The following is a 25,759-nucleotide window of genomic DNA, read 5'->3' as shown; positions in this document are numbered from 1 at the left end:
AAGGAACATTTTTTTTGCCAATTTGGTCCCATAAACCACGAAACCTCTACTTTAAATAAACTAATGCATATAGACTATCGAGTAGACACGTGATTTCACGGGGAAGTGAGAAATGACGAAACGAAAGTGACAACCGTAGAGGCACGCTAATCAGACGTCATATTTCTGTATAAAAGCATTTTTACTATAACCCATAAATGTGCGCGCTCCCGGCAGCACACCTGCCATCATGAGCAGTCAAAGAGGACGGAGGAGCCCCCGTTCAACAGCTCCTGAACAGACTACTGCAAAAACTCAGGCAAAAGTCAATGGAAGAAGTGAAGAGAAGAGAGATTCTCGCAGTAGTGATGGGAAACCACGACCTACAGGGGCCGCCAAGGACCATGATGGTGAAAAAAATGGACATAACGTTACTAAAAAGCGGATGGAGAAGTCTGGAAGTCAAGACAAACCCGCCACAAGCACGTCCGATAAAAAACCCGCACCGCAACGAGCAAACAGCAATCGACAGAGTCAAAAGCAAAAATGCGTTTCTAGCAGTGACAGAGATGAAACTTCAAAGACCTCCGAGGATCCGCGCGCACCTGACTCGAGAGCGCGTAAATCTGCCCTTAATGCAGACCATATAGGCGATACGCAACATACAAAAGAAAGCGTGAGTAAAAAACAGCCCGATCAACGCAAGTTTGAAAGTGAAGGCAAACGGCACAAGGATGACGCACAAGAAAGTGCAAAAAGTAGACAAAGTAAAAAACAGACAAATCCAGAGAGGTGTGAAAGTCAAGACAAACCTGCCACAAACCCCGCACCGCAACGAGCACAGAGCAAGCGACAAAGTCAAAAGCAAAACGACCATCCCAATCGTAACGGAGATGATGGATCTCCGGAGCGCTCCAGTAGCGCGCGTCAGGGAAAACGGCTCGTCAATGATAAACTAGAAGTCGTCCTACATGCCACTCTTGAAAAATTAAAGATCAAGAAAGACGAGCGGTCTAAAGCATCCAGTCGAGTTAATGAGATGACAAATACAGTCATTTCCCATCTGAAGCAAAAGATGTCCTGGTGTGCAGATATCGAGTCCTTAACAACCGGAAGTTATTATGAAAACGTTAAGGTAAGTACAGTAAAGTAAGTTTGGCAAACCTCCCCTACAGTTCAAAATCCTCTGTATAAAATGTATTCATCTCTTCATATTTTAGATTTGTGAACCAAATGAATTTGATGTTATGCTGACCATTCCTGTGGAGAGGGTGGATATTCAGAAATTCAATAAAAGTGGGGCATTTTACAGTGTTGCACTGAAACGACATCCAAATAAACATCCTCTGGCCAGATTTCTAAACGAAGATATGACCATTCGTGCCAGTGAAATGCTAAATGAATTCAGAGATGGTGTTAAGGAGGCAGTGGAGTCACTTTCATGTAGGTCTTTACAAATACTGTACTTATTTTTACATTGCAATATTTCTTGGGTAATATGACAATTGGCCATAACTAATCATCATTTTGCCATCTTATTTTTTTTTTAGACAAAATTGATGTACAGCGCAAGAAGCTAAAGTGTCCCGCTGTGACATTACAAATAACTGAAAATGGAAATCCGATTTCCATTGACTTTGTTCTTGGGCTTAAGGTTCACGGCAGCTGGCCAGACTATACGCGTGATGGGTTTCAAATAGAACGGTGGCTAGGTACTAAAGTTAGAACTGATCTAAAGCGCCTACCATACTATCTGGTACCCAAATATGAGGGCAAGGGAAATGATGAGCATGATGGAGTTGTTGCAAAGGGTATGTATTTATATATATATATTGATGTTTATTTTTTCTTTAGTAGAAATAAAAACACAAATTTTTTATCAACTCACAGATGTCTGGCGAATCTCTTTTTCACATGTTGAAAAAGACATCATGAAAAGGCACGGCCACTCCAAAACCTGCTGTGAGTCTAAAGGACAGAAATGCTGCAGGTAACCAAGTCTTTTGCTTTTTAACATGCCACTCTGAGTAGCAGTGCAATGTTTTAGCTTTGGTACAAAGCTCTTATGTTTCACTTCTTGCACATGGTATGCAGACTACCGAACTATAAGTCCATGATAATTAAAAAAAGTAAACAAACTCAAATCACTGAGATGATTCAATTTATGTTCACTTTTACAGGAAGGAATGTCTAAAGCTTCTGAAGTATCTTCTTAGTCAACTTAAAGAGAAGTACCCAGAGAAGATGTCTAAGTTCTGTTCCTATCATGCAAAGACCACCTTGTTTCACGCTTGTGCTAGAAAGGTAGAGGACAGCGATTGGGCTTCCGGTCAGCTGGCCAACTGCTTCCAGGAGCTTTTAGGCAACTTCGTCGAAAGCCTAAGAACACAAGATCTTCGCAACTTTTTTGTCCCATCCCAAAACCTCTTACATCAAGACCATGTGCCTAAAAGCAACTGTGATTTTCTCGCAGAGCAAATTAAATTCCAACAGAACAATACTTTCCCTATATTTCAGGATACCAGTAAACCACGGTCACCTTGAGAGCACAGGCGGAAATACCCGGGGAGGTCTAAAATTATAATTTAAAACCATGTGTATTATAAATATTATATATATATATATATATATATATATATATATATATATATATATATATATATATATATATATATATATATATATATATAATTTTTATCTTATCTCAGTATAATGCAAGATAAAGCACTGTTTATAAGTGCACATGGCTACTTTGTTTAAAAATTACTCAGGAATTTATTTATTTATTTACTTAAATCATTAATAAAAACTTATACTATCGATTATAGAACTTTGATCATTGTGCTTAAGATGCAGCGAGCAAATAAACATCTTGTTCAAGTCCTGTTTCAGTCTTTCTTGTCTGTTACTTAAAGAAAAGATCTGGTGAGAAGTCAGGTGAGAGAGAAGTTGTTCAGTAGTTGTGAAACTCCAGTTGTCTGTCAAAGCTTTTTATTCACTTTAAAGATAAAGGAATTATTTTAATACAGATGATGCAGAGTCATTATTATATTTATAATGACACAAAAATGATAACAAATGCATTTTTCCATATGCAGTCTGCTATGTTAGCAATTGACGTTACCTAACAGTCAACCTTTAAAAATAAGTTCAAATCTCATTGGTGCCTTGATTTAAAACAACTTTTAAAAAAATAGTTTTGAAGAATATAAGTTTTTTTCTCTGTGTAGTGTGTACACATATCCCTACAAGTATACTTTTAGCTGTATAATTTGTGTCCCCTTTAAAAATTGCTCTGGAGATATTTTAGGTTAATTGTCCGCCCTATTGTTAGATTAAATTTACGCTCATGCTTGAGACTTATCTGTACTTAAAAATAAATTTCAATAAATAGCCTTTTCAAATGGTTTAACAATTCTTTATTTTATATTTGTTCAACTGAACATGACAAATCTATCATTAGAGACATGTACCTCACATCGTCCTCAAAGTAGATATGTAAAAAGAAACAAAATTAAACTGAACGGTGAAAAACTTACAATAAAAGAAATCCATCCTGCGTACTTACAAAACAAAGCTGTTTTAAACAAAATCTAAATGTTGTTTACAAGAACTTTACAGGTCTCTCTATAAATAGAGGACAAAGAATTTAAAAGCTTAGAGATGCAACTCCAGAAAGCACAGCAAGATCGATCTGAAAGATAAAACAAAACAATACTACTAGTCACAGAACAGGACAGATATGATTTGGTTGTTTCATGGGTAAAAGACTTGTTATAGCGCTGTGCAATTAATATTTTTTCAATTTTGTCAAACAAGATAATTGAGGTAATTCGATTAGTGTGCCGCATTCCGTTTTGTGTTATAAATCCAGCACTTCTCACACGCGCTCCTCTCGCATCTTTCCGAAGGCCGAATACAAAGTAATCGTTTGTAGTAATCCTTATGTATTTGTTAAGTTTTATGCGTTTCAAGTGAGGAAAGGCAAACTATCCCTCCTGTTTAAAATATAATCAGCTGCATCGTGGCATCTCTCTGAGAAGTAATCACACGCACACCTGGATAAGCGCCCGGGGAGCAACTAGGGTTAAGGTGCCTGGCACCTCAGTCTCAACATGCCGGCTGTGTGTCTCAATCCAACGACCTTGGGGTACCAAAGATTATACAATTTTGTGTTCACATTAACTAAACAATAGCTTGTTGCTAAATGTCATTCATTAATTTGTAGTGAAAAGTGCTAACAGTATAAAGACTCCATTTTGCCATTTTTTTGCCCAACAAATTAATTAATACGCATCACTCTTTGAAGAATGACAAATATGAAAAAAGCATATGAAAACTTTGGACTACAGTGTGCAAAGATCTTTAATATTACCTTATAGTAGTTCAGAACCGTCGGTTTGAGCCTCCTCTAAAAGCACCTCTCTGCCCCCCTCCTCTGCCTCCTCTGCTGGGTGCAAACATTTCTCTCTCTCTTCGATGTTTCTCGTAACGCTCAGCCATCAGTACCAGTTCCTCTGGTACATCCTAAAGAAAGAAAAAATTATAACAATAATGCAGAATTGTGGTATGGCATAGGCAGTGAAGAATACTATGCTAACTTACTTTTCAGAGAATAAAGCATAAAGAATTAAGGCATATCACTGCTATACTAACTGATTATTTGGCAAATAAATGTTCATTGTACAAGGTCATTACATTATATGCAACTTATCTTAGGGGTGGTAGGGGATCATAAAACTAATTTTTTAGGCACAGATTGGATCATTTTTCAAATCAGCAAAAAAGGGGTGGGAAAAATTAAATAAAAACAAATAAAGAAATGACAAACATTTATAAAAAAAGGAACAAAGTTGCACTTTAAGTAAGGTCTAACATTTGCAGAAAGTACAGAAATCAAATCAAATGAATAATAACATGTATTGAATTATATGAATAATAACTTTATAGTATAAATTATTAAATTCATTAATTTAATAATTTCTTTTTTTTAGAGCAACAGAAGTGATTCTCTCTTTGTCTTGGGGGTGTTCGATTAACATTAATGACACAGACTTAAAAAGGTTTATGTGCGTCTGTGGGTACAAAAAACTGCTTACTTAAGCACTTTTTTATGGTTACATTTAGTGACGCACCAATGTATCGGCCGCCGATATTTATCGGCCGATTTTTGATGAATTTGAAACCATTGGCATATCGGCAATAGCACGAGAAAGGCCGATACTGATTGTTTATTAATTTACTGCATAAAGAAATCCATTATATGTAAAAAAAAAAAATTAGTCAATGTTGTTAATAAAATAAATGCTGAATAGCAAAAACCACCTTTGAAGGTTGTCATGCTGTCTTATTATATTTGTTTTAGCTTAATTTGTGCCTCTCTTATTATGTTGGTCAGTTGAATGTTAATTAGATCCAATCCATGTTCAGTAAAAATTATTTGAAGCATAAATAAACTAGCTAATAGACCAACTGTATAGTATTGTATACAAGTGTTTAATATCGGTATCGGCCAGAAGTTGTCTGTTTAAATCTGTATCGGACCAAAAAAATCCTATCGGTGCATCCCTAGTTAAATTGTTTAAAATCACTTGAGTGTAGGGCTGTAACAATTCTGAAATTTGGCTGACGGTTAATTGTATAATAAATTGTGACCATTTTGACGATGAATTGCCTGGTTTAGGGCTTTGGCGATTATGATGATTAATTGTCTGTTTTATTGCTTTGACATTTAATTCTCATACATTTTTTTGTTTGTTTATGAAATAATTTTCACAATTTTCATTGTTGTAATTATTTAAATTAAATATTTTGCAAGGTTTACCAGGTAGTAAATATTAATACACTTAACACATATTTAAAAGGAATCTGATTCGTCTCGTTTATACAGGCGCTACAGCTTCCCCTTGTGTTTTTTAGAGAGATGTGCAATCATTGCGGTGATCTGAAATCCTCACGATAAGGTCAAACAATCGGGATGAGACGATTATTTAATCATTGTGACAGCCCTACTTGAGTGTTAATATTTGCAAGCCTTTGAAACACGTGCAAAAGATAAACATTCCCCATTAAAGTTTCCTTATTAACCCGTCAATCGCACATGAGCCGAACCGTGGGTCGTGAATCGGGATCCGTTCAAATCACAGATCAACTGTGATCTGCTACACCCCTAAACTTATTTGTTAATCAAAAGAAAAAAACTTTGCTAAAACAGATTTTCAACTATAAACCTATTTGGCCAAAAATTTGCCTGGAGGTGCATTTACCTGACCAGACCTCTCCAGAATAGTGATCAACTCGGAGGCTATTCTCCAGTCTTCTCTTGTTATCAGAGTTATGGATGCACCAGATCTCCTGAAAAATAAAAATACAAAAATAAACTTGACAGGTTGAAAAGCATGCATTGTTATTTGTTCATTGTTGTTTATTCTTGATTGCTTCTCAGTCATCACGGCCACACCCTCCCCTATTTACTCACCCAGCACGACCAGTTCTCCCAACCCTGTGCACATACTCCTCCATGTTTCGAGGGAAGTCATAGTTGAACACGTGTGTGATGTCATGAACATCCAGCCCACGGGAAGCTAGGTCAGTCGCCACCAGGATACGCACACGACCTTAAACAGTGACCGCAAATTTTAAATTGTGATCTCAGAGATAAACTTTAGTTAAATTTTAAATGTCACAATCACTGACTGCACCAAACATGCGATCTGAGTGTTTGAGCAGCCCCACAAGAGCTGGAAATGATTATGTTTAGGAAAATAACATGAGGAGTATTATTTTAGCCACTCTATTTAGTGCCATAAACGCATTTTATAAAATGTAAACTTTTTATGGCAGCTAATCAGATATCGGTTTATTCTTTCTTATTGTGATAGATGCTCATCTATTCATCTAGTGTTGAACTATTCCACGTTAGGCTTCGTCTCATTTAATGTATGACTTATTTCAACAATTTTTTGACATACCATCTTTAAAGTCCTGCAGTGCCTCCTCTCTGTCACTCTGCTCTCGGTCTCCATGCATAGATTGAACCGCTATACCCTGAAGACACAGGTCACTGGAGAGATCATCGGCTCTGTACATAAACGGGAATGAACAGGGACACCACAGTTAAGCCTAGAGTATAGTTTGCTTTTTTACATGTACGCAAACGGTCAGGCTTGCAAAGCATAGTTTATTTATATGAGTCGTGTACGCAGACATTCAATGTATGCGCTTTGTAACAAAATGCATGCGCAACCTACGTGCGTGATCTATGCATAAAAGCACAGGTGTTTTTCATTAGTTTCATTTTTATCAAAACAAAGCTTTTCCCCACTGCCCTGTTACACCTTTCTGGAGGTATGACAGGACACACCTTACACAGGGTAAAAAAATGTGGCGGCCCGCATACTATTCTGATGATGAAATTTACATCATGCACATTGTATGCAGAACCTTGAGTATGTATATATAAAATAGGGGTGGTTACAGTTAATATTGCAAAAGTAACTTTCCTAAAAAATTACATTATGGTAAATGTAAGGGTAAATAAAACATACATAAAGATCATGCATAAAAACATGTATTAGATGCAAGTGGTGGCAGGATGTACAATAAATCAGGTGTCACATATATTTTTAGAAGCACTGGATTTTAGCTTGTTCCTGGAAATTAAGCTAAAGTTACACTCTCTATTTTTTAAAAACCTCAAAAACTGCCCTGGTTGTACAGATGTGTCTGAGGAAGAAACCTAATAACTGTTAGAGAAAACGAAAGAAAAAGAGACCATGGTGTAATATTAAATGGCCACTCCTTTTTACAAAATAAGTTTCATTTTTAGAAAAATCAAGCTTTCCCCACTGCCCTGCCACACCTTTCTGGAGAAGGCACAAGCTGCACAGGAAGAGGAAAGACTGATGGTCTTTTCAAAAGATCACAGATCTTATTAAAAATAAGGACCATTTCAACAGAAGAGTTTGCAGAAGTCATGTTATATCCTGTTTCGTGAAACCACAGTTACTGGCAATGGAGTCTTACTCTAAGAACTCACTTTATTTTTTTCCCAACAAATATCAGTACTTTGTCCTGAGGCTCCATCCGGTGGATGAAATCAAACACATAAGCTTTCTTGTCCTCCTCCGGCACAAACAGCACCATCTGCTGAACAGTGTTCACCGCCTGAAGCAGACAGATATATATACGAAAAGGGAATTAACAGGGGAATGTTCAAGAAAACACATTTGTGACCCTGGACCACAAAACCAATTGCAAGTCGCATGGGTATATTTGTAAAAAAAAGCCAAAAATATGTTACATGCCAAAAATCATTAGTACATTATGTAAAGATAATGTTCTATGAAGATATTTCGTATATTACATGCCGTAAATTTATCAAAACTTTATTTTTGTGAGTGGATGCAGCAAAATCGTGAAACCAAACTGACCAGAAACTCATCTACAAGCTGTACTGTTGCTACCCGCTCTTTGGGGTTTTCCTATTTAAGTTAAATTTTATGTATCCCCCATTCAATCAAGGTCATTATAGTGGTAAGCCAGTAGAAAGTGCTAAAATAAACATTTTCATTAGTAATATGTGTTGCAGAAGGACTTCATTTGGACTTTAATTTTATGATTTTAAGATGTGACTTTTCATCCTCAGATTCCAGGTTTTTAAATCATTGTATCTTTATATATTGTCCTATTCTAACAAACCATACATCAAAGGAAAGCTTATTTATTTAGCTTTTTATAAATCTCAATTTAAAAAATTGACCCTTACGACTGATTTTAGGGTCCTTGTCACATTTATAAATTAGGGCTGTCACTTTTTATTCGATATTCAAATATGTATGTATTCGAACATGACGTGAAATATCCGTATTCGAACTTTAAATAAACCATCCGATTTTTAAATGCCATATGTAACGCATTTTTTACAGTAACACCTCGTAATAGGAAGGAGGCTGAGAGTGAGACCGACGACGGCAACTGTGCGCAAGAGAGGGAATCAAATTGGACCAACATGAACCTAATGTGCATGTCAAGATAGAATTATAGTTCGTATATAAAATGACATATTAATTTTTATAGTGTTAAATATTATAGCAGAATAAAAGCTTGTGTTAATACGTTCGCATTATGAAATTAGCATGTATGAAGATAATTTTATTATTTTTGCAACGCAAATTAAACTTTATATTAAACAACAACAGCATTTGTCTTGTAAACGGATTTTAAATGATCATGTGCTGACTGTCACGCGTCACATAGACGACAGAGTCAAGTGAGATCTGCTTAGCTCAGCGGTAAGTTTTTTTTCATCTCAAGTATCAAAGGGTTTGTGCTCTATATCATTGAAAACTGCGAGCAAACAGCACGCGCAGGGTTAATGTACTCTCCACTGACGGCTCACAAATGCGCGGGATAGGCTTTGTATGTGTCCTTGTTGTCAATGAGATTACTTCTCACAAACACGCTCATGCGCGGGATATGTGTGCTTGTCAATGACGGGCATTAAATCCGCAGAATTCCACTGTTTATAATTTTGTGATTAAATCTCCATTACGGTGGGTTTTTGATGCGCGCCGGGGATGTGTGGGGGGGGCTATATATTTGGATACATTGCATGATATTCGAAATCCGTTCGAATTTGATTTTTCTCAAAAGTGACAGCCCTATTATAAATGTACTGAATATTCTAAAAAGCAATGTTTGAAACATTACCAAATATTGAATATACTGCCCAAAACAAAAAGCAATGAGAGAAAACTTTATTTCTCCATTCATAAAAATATTTCTTCATTTTTTAATCATTGCCACTTCCAGAACTATCCACATAACTATTCATTTTAAAATAAAGTGTGCCTTCTGTACAATTATATTAAATACTGCAGCAATGGTTTACTCACCGCTAAATCCAAGGTGCCCACATAAACCATCATGGGGTCTTTCAGGTAGGATTTGGCCAGCCTTCTGACACCCACTGGCCAGGTGGCACTGTAACAACAACGTAATATTTATACAAATTAAAACCAAAGCATCATCCACGTTATATTAACCATATGCAAGATCTTAAACAGAACAGAATATAAGCTCCAATTCTGAAATCTGTGACAAATACACGCAACCTTCTCGAGTTTCAGATTTTTTGTTAAAATATTTGTAATACTTTTTAGTAGGGATGCTCCGATCAGGATTTTTGCAGCCGATACCGATCACCGATTTGTAATCTTTGTGATCGGCCGATACCGATTCCGATTTTTTTTTTAAAAGCTGATATGCAAGCTCTTTGATGACTAACTGTTACAATCTTTCTAAATAAAATAATACCCCGGATGTTGCCTTTGTTATATTACTTGCAGTAATTAGGTATATTATTGTTTTAATAGAGACTCAAATAAATAAGCACAACAAATATTTATTCTGCAAAGAGAAATTTAATATGGCTTTAAAAAGGCTTATGTCTCCTAAAAGTACTGAAAATAAAACACTTCACAGACTTTACTGTATTAATTAAATATACACGCATTCGTATGCAGTATAAAAATTCTTTAGTCAAGAGCAGAGAGTGATTTTATTGAGAGATGAATTAGGTTACTGCAGCTTTAAGACGTGAGAGAGAGATCGCTCTGTTCACGTGCACTGATGACAGGCTTCTGTGTGTGTGGGCGGCGGCTGAACGCAGACAAGCAGCTGTGAGGAAAATAAAAGTTTAAACGCTCAAAACTTTAAGACGCATGCAAATAAAAAACTTTTGGCATGAGGATGCAATTGTCCGTGATAGATATGTGTTGTATACGCTGTTTGATGGGGATGTGAAGACGCCTCGCGCTGTTTACCGGAGCGCGTCCTCATACGCATATCTAAGGCAAAGAGAGACATACAAATCTGCACGCTGCACATGAGCAACAGGTTGTAAAGCATCATAAGCATTTTTACAACCTGTTGCTCATGTGCAGCGTGCAGATTTGTATGTCTCTCTTTGCCTTTACAGAGATATGCGTATGAGGACGCGCTTCGGTAAACAGCGCGAGGCGTCTTCACATCCCCATCAAACAGCGTATACAACACATCTCTATCACGGACAATTGCATCCTCATGCCAAAAGTTTCTTATTTGCATGCGTCTTAACGTTTTGAGCGTTTAAACTTTTATTTTCCTCACAGCTGCTTGACTGCGTTCAGCCACCGCCCACGTAAAAAATTTCTTTAATTGCAACCGCATTCAGGATCCTTTTGATGACAAAAGTAAACAGAAAGATCGGTTTATGAGATCGGCAGATTTAGCGAGCACCGATCGAGTCATTTAATGCCATTATCGGCCGATACCGATCGGCGGCCGATCGATCGGAGCATCCCTACTTTTTAGTGCTTTTACAAAAATACATTTTTAAAGAAATCACTGCAGTGATAAATCACCTGGTCATAACAGTCTGTCTATCAGGACGAATATCCAAAATGATTTTCATGATTTGAGGTTCAAAGCCCATATCCAACATTCGATCAGCCTCATCCAATACCTGGGAAAAAGTGGAAACCAAACAGGATAATGAAATGTTTCTTCTGAATGGTTTATCACATCAGAAAAAAGTACATTTATCCCAGCATGCTCTTGACTTACCAGATAGGTGATGGACCTCAAGTTGATGAGATCATTCATCTGCAGATCGTTTAATCGTCCTGGCGTGGCAATGACTATATCCACACCACTGTTCACTTTCTTAATCTGAGCCCGTCTGTCACCTCCTCCATAAATACAGATACTGTACAACAAAAACAACTTTTTAAACAAGGTAGCGCAGCAATTAATAAAAAAATCTGCATAATGTTCTGTTTTATACAGAATCCTGCACCTTTTAAAACCTTTGTAGCTGTATTTGTTGCACTCGGCTTCAATCTGAAGGGCCAGTTCACGAGTGGGAGTCAAAACCAACATGCCGGGACCACCTCGGTTGTCCCTGGGCCTAAGATAAATATGTTTAGTATATCAAGTGACAACATGATAACTGTTGAATGTAACATAAGTGAATATAAACGTGAAGGCTCTGGTTGACTTACACAGGTTGCCCATCCATATGAATAAAGCCAGGAAGTAGGTAGGCCAGGGTTTTGCCTGTTCCCGTTTGAGCTATTCCAATCAGGTCTATTCCTTTCAGGATTACAGGCCAGGCCTGTGACTGCACCATATAACACATCATCTTACATTTTTGACTCTTGTCTGTGAAATCCAAGCTAAAGTCTGAATCTTATAAGATTAGGAGCTCAAAGTTTGATTTCAATCATTTCACTTTAACTCCAAACTTTGACATGGCCAATCTTGGTAAATATTCAAGATATTCTATGATTTTATGTAATAACAGCAAATCATAAAAAAGGACTACATCAGCTTGGTTTCACATGCAGGATCACATATTTCCCATACATCAGGCTTTACATTCAAGGGGGGATCTTTCTTTTTTTTAAACGCCATATCAGCTTCTTAGGCTATATTCATGGTGAGAAAAAGGGTAATCAAATAAAAGAAGACTAGAAAAGATGTTTAAAATGTATTTCCCCTATCTTAGAACCTTGTTTGGGGTGGTCCTTCTGTGTCCAAAATATATCAAAAACATCATGGGGCAAGGTTTTCAAACTGACAGCTACCATTGTAAGAAAACTAGCAACATGTGTCCAAGTTGGAAGCGGTAACTAAGAGGGGTGGGGCTTAGCTATAGGGCAATTGTGCATATAGGGGCGCTTTCCAGACGGAACTTATCCTAGTCCTAGAGCTGGCGAAAAAAATCGTCTGTGATTCTCATGCGTGTCCATCAGTAAAGCCAGTTCGATGATTAGTAGTAAATTGCGGGTTTTTTTTATTCTTAAATGTCCTAAAAATAAAAATTAAGGCCTAAGTCCTGGATTAACCTAAACCCTGTCTGGGAAACCAACCCAGTCATTTTCAAAGTACAAATGATTTATTGACAGTTTTATCAACCATGCTGTTTGTTAAATAGCAGAGGAGGACATGTTTTCAGATTTTGAAAGAAAAAACGTATTTTAAAAACACAATGCAAAGTTCTTCCTTTCTGCAAAATGAAGACTTGAGGTTTTAACCACAATACACAATGCAATGTGACAGTAAAGGAGGAATGAAATATAATATTAAATTTTTTTTTAAATGACAGATGTGAAGGATATTTATAATCATTCTGGAACTGTTGTTTAAATATCATCATAAATAAATATCTAAACAAATGTAAAGGACATAACTCAAAAAGAAACCCACTCTTAAGATCTCCCACAAAACAGTCTAAAAAGCAAACGGCAAAACCTGAATACGTCAATACCTGAATGGGAGTAGGCTTTTGAAATCCAACTCTGTTGATATTATCCATTATTTCAGGATAGTGAGCAAAAGCCTCCTCAAAAGTGCAAACTGGATTGGGAAAGGTCCGTTTCTCCCCCTCTAACAAATCATCCACAAAGATGTTGTTATTTTCTTTCCTGTTAGGCGAGAGAAGGGCAGAAGTACAAGTTTACCTTATATTAACCATTACTTAAAGGAACAGTATGTAGGATTGTGGCCAAAACTGGTACTGCAATCACAAAACGTGTGGCTAAAACTGGTACTGCAATCACACAGCTGGTGGCCAATATACAAAACGACAACATAAACACCAGTTGAGGGCTGCAACTCCACTTTTTAAATGAAAATATCCTGGCTAGACCACTGTTGTCAGTGATATAAGTATTTGAAATGAAAATGATTTCTTAATGTCTAGTGACATTTTAGGGCCATTTAATGATTAATTGATATAAATTTCTTACATACTGTTCCTTTAAAGCAACACTATGTAGTTTCCAAGTAAAAATGAATTACAGCTCCCCCATGTGGTTGAAAAGCGCAACAGTGCCTGGTATCAGACACACTTCTGCAGGCAGGGGGAGGGGCGGGGCTGTGTTTCCTACCCTCCACCACCACTTTCAGAGTGTGCTTGTAGCATTTAGGAGGCTGCTCAGGTTGCAGCAACAGTACAATTTGTCCAGTTAAAAGTTGTTCTATCACTGAAATAATTTTAGAGACATTATTTAAAGGTAAAAAAACTACATAGTGTTGCTTTAAAGAATACTTATTATACAGTACTAAAGTACAACAGCACACAAAATACTGTTTGCAAAGCACATGTAAAAATGCATTTTTAAAATCAGTAATCATTTAAGTCCATTCTACAAAACCTTCAACTGACTCTAAAAGAGAAACACCACCAAGCCCCATAGTGAAGTTGTTCCTTTTAGAGGTATATGGCGCCCTCTGTAGGTGATGTGAATAACAAAGGGGAATAACATGGATTACCTCCAGATTTTGACTTCTTCTGCACACCGAGCAGCCACACATTCTGCTTCAATATAGAAATCCTTCTTCAGAGGAGGGAGGTCTACAGGATCAATAAGGGTTATTGTTAATCAGGTAAAGCCGTTCCAAAAAAGACACCATAAGTCTGTTAAGAATCACCTTGCCATTTCATAGCTTCAAATTTGCCACGGTTTTCTCTAAGAGCATTCCAGTCAATAGGCGCAGATGCAGGCGCAGCTGTAGTCGCAGCCTTGACAGCAGCAGCTGGCCAGCATGAATCACGCTGACGGCCTCCATCGCCATTTCCTGAAGAAAAAGAAAAATGTCAAACCTAAGGGATCAGTAAATTGTATTTGACTAAATAAAACAGGAAAAAACAGATGGCACTCTTTCAAATACTACAGCTTTATGGTTTTTGCAGTCTTACCATTGTGGCGTCCAGGACCACTGAATGAGCTCTCATGCACCAGCTCTTCAATCATGCGCTTGGCATTGAGCTGAACATCACCAGCTCCAAAGATGAGCACCTCTGCTTCAACTGCACCACGGTTTATCTGCCGATCACATGAGGTATTAAACTAAATGTACTTAAACTCTGTGGCCACACCTTAGCAATTATTCAAAGAAAACATAGATGTGATATACAAGTAGACAGACAGACATACAAGACGAAAACTTATTCTTTTGAGCTTTTAAATGCTACTTTTATTCTGTTGTCTGACTTGCCTTTATTGAAGCTCCACTGCTTTCTTCAAGCTCCCGTATTTTTGCACCGCCTCGACCTGGCCAGACGGACAGTCATACACAGGCAGCCAACAACATGTCAAAATGATCTTGAACACCATGTTTTCGACCAGTCGGGCCATGGCATAAAGGTATCGCGATAGCTGAGGTTTCCATTCCCTATCGCGGTACTTTTATGTCATACGTCGATCCTGAATTAAGTTGAATACCTACCAATTATCCTCCCGACCAGAGTGTTTTCCACGTAAATTGTAACCGATGACCCGTTTCCATCACGACTGCCTCCACCCCGTCCGACTCTAGAGCGACTGAAACTGATATTTTTATCGGTTGCACCGTCAAACACGTTTGACCCCGAGTCCGGGTCTCTCCAATTATTCCACTGCCCCCCATCCAAGTCCACTTTAACACGTGGCGCACCGCCACCAAACTTGGCGGTTTCTCTGGTCCGAGCGCGCTGAGGTGACGGAGGCCTCCAGGACTTTACTGGAACTGTCTGCACAGATAACTGCATCGAAACTGCCACACCATCGCCCTCATATTCATCCTCCCAGTCAGACATTTAAAAACAAATACAAGGACTAACATATATTTACTTTTTGGACAAATGTTTCTCCTCCGAATGATCGTCAGGTATTACTAACGACGTCTATCAATATCCGGTCACGTGCTTCCTTACAACGCTAAATATGGAAACCGTTATGGCATAGTAAAATAATTAAATATTAGTAAAATAAAAGATCTACTAAAATTTGTTTATTATATTCTAGTATAATGTTGGTGTATAGTTGCAAATATAAAATTTTATTAAACGAAATGCTTGATTCTGATTGGTCAGTCGCGACTTTCTTGTGTCTGTTACTCCGATAACAATCGCAAAAACTGACACATACCATTCATCCCTATTTCCAGAGTTGGACACTACTTATTTTACTTTCTACATAAAAAAGTAAATTTTCAAGTATTCGTATTTTATTAGTGTTTTTCTTTGGAAAACATACATTCCAAAGCATATATTATCATAATTTTAACTCCACTACATTTCATAATTTCAAGTTTTTGGTTTAAATTTAATATGTAAGTACATTAAACATCTAGTACATTTTTACTTTTACTTAAGAAAAGTAAAATTACACAATTTTATGCAATTAGATATTGAATCAATTTTAATATGCAATATAAAAGGAATACACAGTATGATTCTATGCTAAAGAATGAAGTGAAAATTTTTTTGTCAAATAAAGTAAATTTTTCCCAAGACAAACAAATGGAAAATGTAACTAAAATACTCAAGAAGTCCGCCTCTGCCTATTTCTGGTCTAGTTTAATACTTACAAATAAATGAAATATAAATTTGTCTAATTAATAACATACAAGATCGTCTTTGAACTTTGAAACAGGTTTTCATTGTGGAAGCGTTTTGTGTTTGTTACAACTGAGCTAATAAAAGTAGTAATTTATCTTATTATAATCTGCATAATGTAATGTACCTAATAATCTGCATAATGTAATGCAACACATCTGTGATGTACCAGGGTTGCACAGATTAACATCATTGTAATAGAAATCTCTTGATTGCACATTAAATTATCTACTGTAACTGTATCTAGCCTACAGTGCTGTTGAGTATTTTAGTGCTTTATAGTACTTTCCCAAAAATAATGCACGCTGGTTGTTCACACATCACATCATTAACATACAATTTCACAAGAAATGAGGCCTAGACAAGAACTCTTATTTTTTATCAAGTAAATGCATACACAGTTGTTTAAAATTGAGCACGCTGGGCTAAGTTTCAAGTCTTTAATTTATTTAATGATGATCATACATTTTCATTTTGCATTTTTCAATCCCAGAGCATCAACTCTGTAATGTGCACAATGATGAAATAAATTATTCTGAATGACAGAGAACGTTATCAGGCATGAACTGTATATTAAGGCCAGTTTCTGTGTAATAAATAATTTGATCTATGGGTAAAATAAAGAAATGTTGCTTTAACCGACAGACGCTTTAAGTTCACAGCCAAACAGAGAATGTGCAATAATCGAAACATAAATGCAGTATCAATAAGAGTTCAAGATAAGAGTGGTGTTATGAATACAGAAGTCTCATGAATGTTTAATAAAATGCAAAAAGGCACCGTAAAACATTCAATTACAAATAAAAGAAAACGTTCAGAAAAGTAATAATAACAATTATAATATTAATTATAAAGTGTTAAAAAGACAACAATTTCTATACAACCTTTATCTGCAATTCAAGCATGAATTAGTTCCACAGCTCTTTTCTCAGTTTTTTTTCAAATGCCTATATTATTTGCCTTGACTCTAAAACATTATAAGCATCTCATCCATGTCTGGATTAAAAATCATATTTAAAGCATATTCATGTTAAAACAATACATCACATTTGCAGGTTTCCTCAACACATCTGAACAGTTGTGCTTTCAGTTGTACAGTGCCGAAAACATCCTTAACGTACGTACACCTTAGATGCTTTTAACAAAAACAAAACAAACACAGCTAATCGTGGTTATCATTCTACATACACATAACAATATACAAGTTACATTCTAAGTTTTACAGACAGCATTTTAGCTAAAGCACTTATTGTACCGTTCCAAAGCATGGAATTAAAAACGTAAAGCAGAGGTTACAAGGCTGAGGTTTAGGTATAAGACGTTTAGCTATGATTGCTACAGATAATACAAATATAAAATTAAAACACAAATTAGATATTGCTGCAATTCTGATAGAAACACTTCCGTGTGACTTTAAATTTGAGACAGCAAAATAATTGCTTATAAAATCAATGCAGGTAGCAAAGCAAATAAAAAGCATAAAAAACTAAATTTTCAAGAATTAAAATGGCAAGTTATGATATTGCAAGTGTTGATTCATTGTCTTAATAAAAGGGATTTGATTTATTTCTCATATTTTACTTTATAGACGGTTTCAGCAATAACATAAACAAATGGCTTTCGTGGAACAAACGTAACTTCCGGTAAACTCCGCAACAACAACAAATCCTTTTGGAGTATTTTATTTCTGATAACAAGCTAAATAAACAACAAGTAGATTATCTTAGTTCAAATCATAGCTAAAGCGTACTGTATCAAAAATGACACTTAGCTAAATGTGTACTATGTATACAATCTTAACTCCAGATCGTCTGCCAAACCTCCCTTTAAATAGCAGTAAATGATCGCCATCTTCCCTCATCTTTAGGAAACCAATTTGTTATTATTTCGACGAGGTATTTGTTCAAGAGTTCAGTTTAGCAACTAGTCAGGCCTTTAAACAAACAGAGACCGGAAGTAAAGTTCCTCTTATACTTGTAATCGCGTCACCACACGTGCGTCCGATGAAACCGTCTATAGCAGCCACAATTTTGTAATTCGGAAACTCTGAAATCTGTGTTCTTCTCTAAGCCAAATTGTTTCTAATCAGCTGTTTTCAGTTACTAAACTCTTACATATTTGAGCTTATAGTTAAATTAGGAAAACATGAACTCTTTGTAGGCTACAGTGTGAAGATGCATTTGGTCTGGGTTATTTATCTGAAGTTTTTCTTGCAAACCCTGGTGATCCGCTGAGGTTTGCATAGTATCACGGCCTAACATGTTTTGGAAAAGAACATCTGGTTTTCTGTTATTCTTTCCAAAATCTTAACAGATGCAAATGAGTGAACTGCAAAACATTCAGAAGTAAAAAAATGATGCTGACCAAGAGCTTATTACTATAGGTGCATACACACTTTCAAACCTATTTGCTGTTGGATTTTAAACATGCCGTTCCCATGCAAGTCTGAAAATAGCGCTCATAGTACCATAACTTTAAATGCTTCTTCCCCCTTAGTTTTCCACTGATAGAAATTCTCTTTATTTTCCCAAATTGCCCATGCATTGATATGTACGTACAAACATAACGTGTCATTTTTTGTGAAATTTAAAAAAGATGTAGAGTGTATTGGACACTCCATTTCCTTTGGAAAAAAGCACACAGGGGACATGAGGTTGTGTCCATTCTCCACAGTGAAGTGCCTCCGGGCTTATTTTAAGCATATGTGAGGCAAGTTATTGGACTCTGGGCTATCTCTGACTGGGTGGGAAATGGCCCACTGGCTCCTGTCCGTAGCAGCTCAGAAGAGAAGGTTGTGTCGGTACTTTATTGGTGGTGCAGGAGGTAGTGCTCACCCTCCATGGTCTCCAGCTCTTTATCATTGAGGAATAGCTCTGTATCCCCCCAGTCGGCCAGCGGCTCCCGGTCGCTGGACTCATTGTTGCTGCTTCCGCTACTCCGAGTGGACAGGCTGGGATGGCAGTCCGCTGCAGATGGTAGCATAAGGTTCTGAGCAGAGAGAGACTTACCAAGCCCACGCTCCACTTCTAGCGAAGCACTTGCTGTGGAAGACATGAGTCCCAAAGGATCGATATCGATGCTTAAATGTCTCCTCCAGGACCCCTCTTCCTTGGAGCTGCGCTCTGGCTTGTCTCTCAGCTGTACCGTGCTTTCGATATTTTCGGCTTTTGTGTCCATTTGCACCTCGGTTTCGGGACTCAGCAGGCACGGGTTTGAGCACTCTGCCCTGCTCTCCTGTAACGTTTCTGGGATAAGGCTAGTAGGCCGACATTGAGACGCTCGCACCATAGGGGGGAGCTGAAGGGTTGTTGAGTTGGAATGGACGGTTGGTACAGGCCTGGTCAGTTCGGTGAAGCGCTGTTGGCTTCTGGAAAGGTTGTTGGGGGTGAGGATAGGAGGTGGGGAAGCTGGGTAAAAACAGTCAGGGCTGGAAGGCTGATTGTTCAGAAGAGGAGAAGGTGAAAAGGAGGAGATCGAAGGTGTGTAGCCAGTACCCATATTAAGTTCATTGGGGGCTAGGGCAAGATGCAGGCCACGGTGCAGGTTACTGCTGCCAGAGCGAGATACACCGTTAGCAGCCAGTTGAGAAGAGGAGGATAAGTCTTTACTATGGATAGAGCTTTGGTAGTCAGAGGTTTGATCCAGCTCAAAGAGCGGTAAGGCAGACAGCCCTAGCATTGAAGAGGATCCTTTCTGCAACACCTGTCGGTATATATCCAGCAATGAGTCGAGCTTTGACTCAATAGATTGCACCTATATTATAAAAACAAATTAAATTCAGCTTAGAATTCATGCTTATTATTGTACTTAAAAGTTTGTAATTAACTTACTTGTCTCTCTACTTTGCAGACACGGCCTAGCATGCTCATGTCATGCTCCAGAGATTCGCCTTCTGGAAGGATTTTCTCTCTGCCTTTCCTATCTACAGATATCTGGCCCTTTCCCAGTATCTGATCCACCCTACAACACAAAAGACGACATTTTAAGCCTAAATAAGAATGCACTGTTATACAGTTTTGATCCTTTAGCTCCAGCAAAGCGCAGCGCAGCAGGACAAAACCTGATTTGGGTTAGTGAACAAGAAATTAGGTTAGTGCATCACCATTATCCACTTTTTCTATGTTACTGTATTAAGATAGGAAAAATGTAAATGACGTACTGTAGCGTCAGTACAGTTTCTAATGAATAAACTCGCTCTATGCAAGGCTTGGCAGATGGAGATGTCATATTTGAATACAGTTTATATTTTCAGGGACATTGAAGAACACTTAAAAAAATCCTTATTGTGTTATTGTGTCCTTGTTTTGAGGTAGCCAATCAAAATATATCTCAAAATATAATCATTGCTTAGTTAGAAATGATAAACTTATTGCACAGTATTAATTAAATACTGCTTGTGCCATACTTTGTCAATACTGAGACATACTTTTTAAATATGTTTAACATTTTGTCAACTTTTAGGAGTTTACTAGCACACAGAAAGCCTGTAGTCAGACTTTAAAACATGCTTTTCAGTATATGATTTAAGGTGTTAGATAAAGTATATTATGGTTTCTTTCTAAATCTATCATGCAACATCAATCACATAAATCTACATCAATCACCGGAACCAATCCTAGTGTTTGCTACACAACCTCCTATAGATTGAATAAACATTGCTAACATGTAAAGGTATAGGCAGCTGGGAGTCCAGTGATGATGATTATGTGGTGCTCTGAAATACACATATTGCATTACACAGTTAATTGTGCATAGTTTATTTTTATGTGAACAAATGATGGATAAACAAGACCATTTTAAAATATTTATGTTATGTATACTTTAGTCTATACAACATCACTGGACCCCGTGCACAGTATAAACTGATTTAGGTAAGTATGGGCTTGTTAAGACTGACGTCATGCATCGTGTCCTGGTCCAACTGATCGTAAATGCCATAGGGAACTAGCAAAACAATCACGCTAACATACCCTTGTATCATAATGCAAAACTCCCCAAAACACCCAATCCTAATTTGTATGTCCATAACAAAATCTGAGATGACTAGACATGGAATCATGGACATAGATTTCCCCCCCAAATTATTAATATATTGATATCAGTGATTCTGTGAGCTTGGAGACTGTGTACACTGTGTATTTATACAATTTTGACTTAAATGTGGGATATAAATAAATTATGCTCATAAATGGCTGTTTAAATAATATGCAATATTAAAATAAGTGAAGGCTTGGACCCAGAAACAGTATTCTTTACGCCATGACTTAACCAACCCATACCCCCAACACCAGTCCCCTGCCTACTACAGGCTTCTGACCCAGAGTTCTTCTTCTTGCTTTGGCTGTAATACAAGTGTAGAGAGGGAGAGGAAAGGTTCCTGGCTTTGGTGCTCAGTGTCTGATGTGGACCCATGGCTGTAGCTAGGCTGAATGAAAACACACACTGGCGTCAAATACAATGTTAAGGTTTTCTCATTGTAAAAAATCCTAGTTGCCTTTTTTATTTTCAAGTAACTTCAACTTCCCGTTTTATCAAAACTTAAAAAATAAGGTTGAACTAGGACAGGGTTTAGGTTAAGCCAGAACTAGCCCTTGGTTATATTAGGAAACGTAAGTAAGATTTTACAAACACACCTTACAAAAAACATTACAAGTGTGCATCTTCAGACAAAATTTCAGTGATATATTTTAAGAAATGTCAGCACAAGTTAGGACTATTCTTATGTCCTGTCCTGGAAACCAACTAGTTATAGCAATTCTTCACTAGTCAAGATAAAAAATAGTAAGTGAAAATCCTTGAAAATCCAATCTGATTTTTTTTTTTAAAGGGGACATGTCATGAAAATCTGACTTTTTTCAAGTTTAATTGCTATAATTGGGTCCCCAGTGCTTCTATCAACCTAAATATTTTTTTAAAATATCAAACCAGTAACTTAGTTTTGGTAAACCCTTCTCTGCAAACATGTGAAAAAATAGGTAATTGAAGTTTGGCTCCCCTTGTGATGTCAGAAGGGGATAATACCGCCCCCTTGATCTGCACTATCCAACCACGGCACTGCCATTTAGTGCAGAAATCAGCTCATTTGTATTTTAAAGGACACCCAAAAATGGCAAATTTTTGCTCACACCCACAAAGTGGCAATTTTAACACGTTATAATAAATTATCCATATAGTATTATGAGCTTAGTCTTTACATACGTACTCTGGGGACACCAAATAATTATTTTACATTTTAAAAAAAGTCTTGTGAAATGTTCCCTTTAAGGTAGCCCGAATATTTTAACAGTTCTGTTAAGGGAAGTAGAAATACGATTCAAGAGAAAGGGATTCAAACCATGGTGCATTGATCAGCTACACTCTTAAAAATAAAGGGTCTTTCTTTGTCAGACTGTATAGTTTTATAAATAACCTTTAACAGAAGAACTTTCAATATCAATCATTAAGGTACTGTATGAGATATATAAGGCCAACTATAAGTTACAAATTGTTAGCACAAAAGTTAAGTGCACCACTTTTTGATCATGGCAGAGCTTTTCATTGTACTATGATTAGTAGAGGCCATTCTATGCCTGACAAAATGCTATTAATCAACAGTTGTGACAAACTGTATGATCAATATTAAGCTTTGGGCACAAACCACAACACTAATGAAAGCAGGATGAAATCAATCAATCCACAAGTTAGGTCAAAGTTAGAATCACGTTAAGCTAAGCTTTTGCCAACCTTGTTAAACAGTTAGAGAGTTCTGTATAAGAAAAGCAAAGGAATCAATGAGTTATTGGACAGAGCCAACAGCATGAGGCTCTGGGTCAGTTAAATATCAAACACCTATAATCCAGTCCTTAATTGAAAGTTTTTTAACAACTTAAACTGTTGAAATGTTCAAACCAATCTCCATTATCAAAGAGCAATGACTAGACACATAGCCTCAGCAATTGACTCATGTCTGGATGTTTTAAAGATTAAAGAGCTATGAATTGTGGGTCAGCTGACCCTGAGGCAGATTGTTTTCTCTTGGCCTGGCTGTAATACAAGGGCAGGGAGGGAGAAGAATAGGTCTTGGCTTTGCTGCTCAGGGTATGTGGACCAACAATAGTGTCCAACCTGAATAAAAGAGCGCAGACACAAACATGTAGTAGAAGAACGCGTGCATTATTCACAGTTTTTTTTATTATATTCTGCACTATACAGCTCACATAATAGCATACAGCAAAGTGTGAGTTGGCGTGCACTGAATTTTAAATATGTATTAGCTATATATTCAGAGATACCATTAAATAATAAATTAATTTCAACATGTTACATGTGAAGGGTAAACATCTTATCAATGTAAAACAAGTGCTTGGTCAGTTCTCACCTAGTCTGGAGACTCTTGATACGACACAACATATCCAGGTGACCAGCAGAGTATTGCTCAATCACATCTTTCACATCATACGGTCGTAAAGTCTCCTTAAATTTCTTCTTGGCCACGTGGAATTTCATTATCCTTTCAAAAGTAAAGGAGATTAGAAATCAATTTGGTTTAAGATTACAGCCCTACACTAAAAAAGACAGGAATATTATATAGGAATATTACAATATGAATAAGGGATGCAAAACAAATTTTTTACCAGAGGTGTTGAGGAAATCAACCAATAATGAATGAAAATTAATTATTATTTGTAATAATGGCACAGTTCAGTTTTAAACAAACTTTGGAGTGGTGTGAGTTTGCCCATATCCACTAGAGGGCAGTAATAAGTCACAAATAATAGCACAGTTCATCATTAAACCGGTTAATAAAAATATTACTTCAGTAAGGTACATACTCATTTGAAGCCATGTGTGGTGGAAGACATTAACTGTGTAAACAGAATTATGACCACAGGCAGGTCGACCACACAGAAACTCAAACCTATATGACTGACGTTTGTTAGAATGAGTGCAAAACGGCAAATATTGACACAGTGGTAAACAAATGTCAGTAATCTTTGTAACGTTTTACAGACTCAGACCCCTGTCAATTTTTCTCAATCGCCCAGGTATACGGCATGTCAGATGAGCTGGTGTATAAGCACCACTGGCTGTGAGCATTTCAATCCGACACCCTGGGAAAGAGAAGTGGGAAAATTCTAAGCCCCATGCCCCCTGGGAGACCCTAATGGTTGGGGCAATGAAAGTGAACTGAGCCACCTGAAGCAACAATCAGTGGCCTCTCACAGCAGGGAGAGAGAGAGGGGCGGGAGGCAGGGAGAAAGAGAGAGATGATGATGGTCTTACACTATTAATGTGATGCAATGTGCTTTAACCAACAAAGCATGGTGAACAAAGTATGTTTTTCTATCAGGGATTTAACCTCTGTGACCACAGTGTTAATTCCTCAAGCATCAATCGTGTTTTAATGTCTGCCCATAGTAATAGTACCGCAACAACCAATCAGAATCAATTAAACCCTTTGATGCATGGCGTAAAGGTGAAGTAATGACCAATGTATGGTAACCCATAATTTGAATGTGACCACTGCAGTGCCTGGGGAGCAATGGGGGGCAGGTGTTTTGCTCAAGGGCACCACAGTCGTGGCTATGAGCCCACGACTGCCTGCCATTACATGTTCATTAGATTATAAATATCATTAAGGACAAATCGTTAAACTATTTTTAGGATATAATGTTTATGTATAATATATGCATCAAAAGTTTAAGTTTAATATATAGTTCATAAAAGTTTAATACAAATGAAGCAAGGTTTTGGACTGGTGAGAATTCATTATATCCTGAGCTACATTTCTCAAGGCCACAATTATTTCTTGAACGTATTGAGCAAAATCCGTGATTTGATTTCCCAGCATGGTGCTTAGAAACTCACGCTCACCTGATGGCCCTGATGACTGCTTTAAGCGGAGCAGACAGATCTTCTACAGTCACATCGCAGTGACATCCTTTCTCATCGAAAGCATCATCTGCACCAAGACTGGTATCAGCTGTAAAGAGAGAAAATGAAAATAATATGAAGCAGTGGATTCTTTCTGAAAAACAAAACTAGGCAGAAGAGAAGGCCAAGCACCGATCAATAAAGGAGCTATGATTCAATACAGCCTTCAGAAATCTTTCCTTGACCCCCTTCACCTAAACCACAGGTCACTTTAAGCTTTACAGAACACGCACTGAAAAAATTAAGTGCCTGGAAATTGAAGCATCACAATAGGCAAAAAAAGAAGCAAAACAGCATTCATCAAAAACCTTTTCTTTCCAGTCATGAGTCATTGAAGCACAACTGATTCTGTAGATGATTATACTCAATATTAGTCCATTAAAAGGTCAAACTTTGATTTAACCTAAAGGTTCTTTAGATGATGCTTTTAGGACTGATTCA

The 25,759-nt window shown here is 37.2% G+C and overlaps 3 protein-coding genes across 11 annotated transcripts in view; 1 reads left to right on the top strand and 2 right to left on the bottom strand.

Annotated features, from left to right (window-relative positions):
• The first annotated feature begins 109 nt into the window (after positions 1 to 109).
• cgasa (cyclic GMP-AMP synthase a) lies at positions 110 to 2,599 on the top strand. The gene is made up of 5 exons (XM_065297540.1): positions 110 to 1,114; positions 1,200 to 1,422; positions 1,530 to 1,790; positions 1,870 to 1,969; positions 2,160 to 2,599. Exons 1-5 carry the CDS (start codon positions 230 to 232, stop codon positions 2,521 to 2,523), a joined length of 1,833 nt encoding a protein of 610 aa, XP_065153612.1. The 5' UTR covers positions 110 to 229; the 3' UTR covers positions 2,524 to 2,599.
• A 652-nt stretch (positions 2,600 to 3,251) lies between these two features.
• ddx43 (DEAD (Asp-Glu-Ala-Asp) box polypeptide 43) lies at positions 3,252 to 15,683 on the bottom strand. The gene is made up of 17 exons (XM_065297539.1): positions 15,256 to 15,683; positions 15,025 to 15,080; positions 14,726 to 14,852; positions 14,458 to 14,604; positions 14,299 to 14,380; positions 13,292 to 13,448; positions 12,024 to 12,142; positions 11,819 to 11,929; positions 11,587 to 11,728; positions 11,385 to 11,485; positions 9,876 to 9,963; positions 8,018 to 8,145; positions 6,951 to 7,060; positions 6,458 to 6,596; positions 6,246 to 6,333; positions 4,355 to 4,506; positions 3,252 to 3,673 (listed from the first exon to the last, which is right to left on the bottom strand). The coding sequence occupies exons 1-16, from the start codon at positions 15,602 to 15,604 to the stop codon at positions 4,366 to 4,368; spliced, it is 2,085 nt and encodes a 694-aa protein (XP_065153611.1). The 5' UTR covers positions 15,605 to 15,683; the 3' UTR covers positions 3,252 to 3,673; positions 4,355 to 4,365.
• A 1,148-nt stretch (positions 15,684 to 16,831) lies between these two features.
• Positions 16,832 to 25,759, bottom strand: part of kcnq5a (potassium voltage-gated channel, KQT-like subfamily, member 5a) — a 166,570-nt gene continuing 157,642 nt past the window's right edge. For 4 of the 9 annotated variants that reach the window (XM_065296679.1, XM_065296681.1, XM_065296678.1 and 1 more), the window contains 6 exons: positions 25,259 to 25,367; positions 23,763 to 23,894; positions 23,399 to 23,509; positions 21,723 to 21,830; positions 20,236 to 20,365; positions 16,832 to 20,158 (listed from right to left, as the gene is read on the bottom strand). In XM_065296679.1, coding sequence (XP_065152751.1) covers positions 19,211 to 20,158; positions 20,236 to 20,365; positions 21,723 to 21,830; positions 23,399 to 23,509; positions 23,763 to 23,894; positions 25,259 to 25,367 — 1,538 coding nt within the window. In that variant the 3' untranslated portion in view covers positions 16,832 to 19,210. The remainder of the gene's footprint in view (positions 20,159 to 20,235; positions 20,366 to 21,722; positions 21,831 to 23,398; positions 23,510 to 23,762; positions 23,895 to 25,258; positions 25,368 to 25,759) is intronic. The other 5 variants (XM_073812924.1, XM_065296683.1, XM_065296684.1 and 2 more) reach the window with 2 other exon arrangements.

This window comes from Paramisgurnus dabryanus, chromosome 20 (assembly GCF_030506205.2).
Source record: "Paramisgurnus dabryanus chromosome 20, PD_genome_1.1, whole genome shotgun sequence".
Lineage (NCBI taxonomy): Eukaryota > Metazoa > Chordata > Actinopteri > Cypriniformes > Cobitidae > Paramisgurnus > Paramisgurnus dabryanus.
The sequence above is the reverse complement of the archived record's forward strand: the minus strand, read 5'-3'. Positions and strand labels throughout refer to the sequence as shown.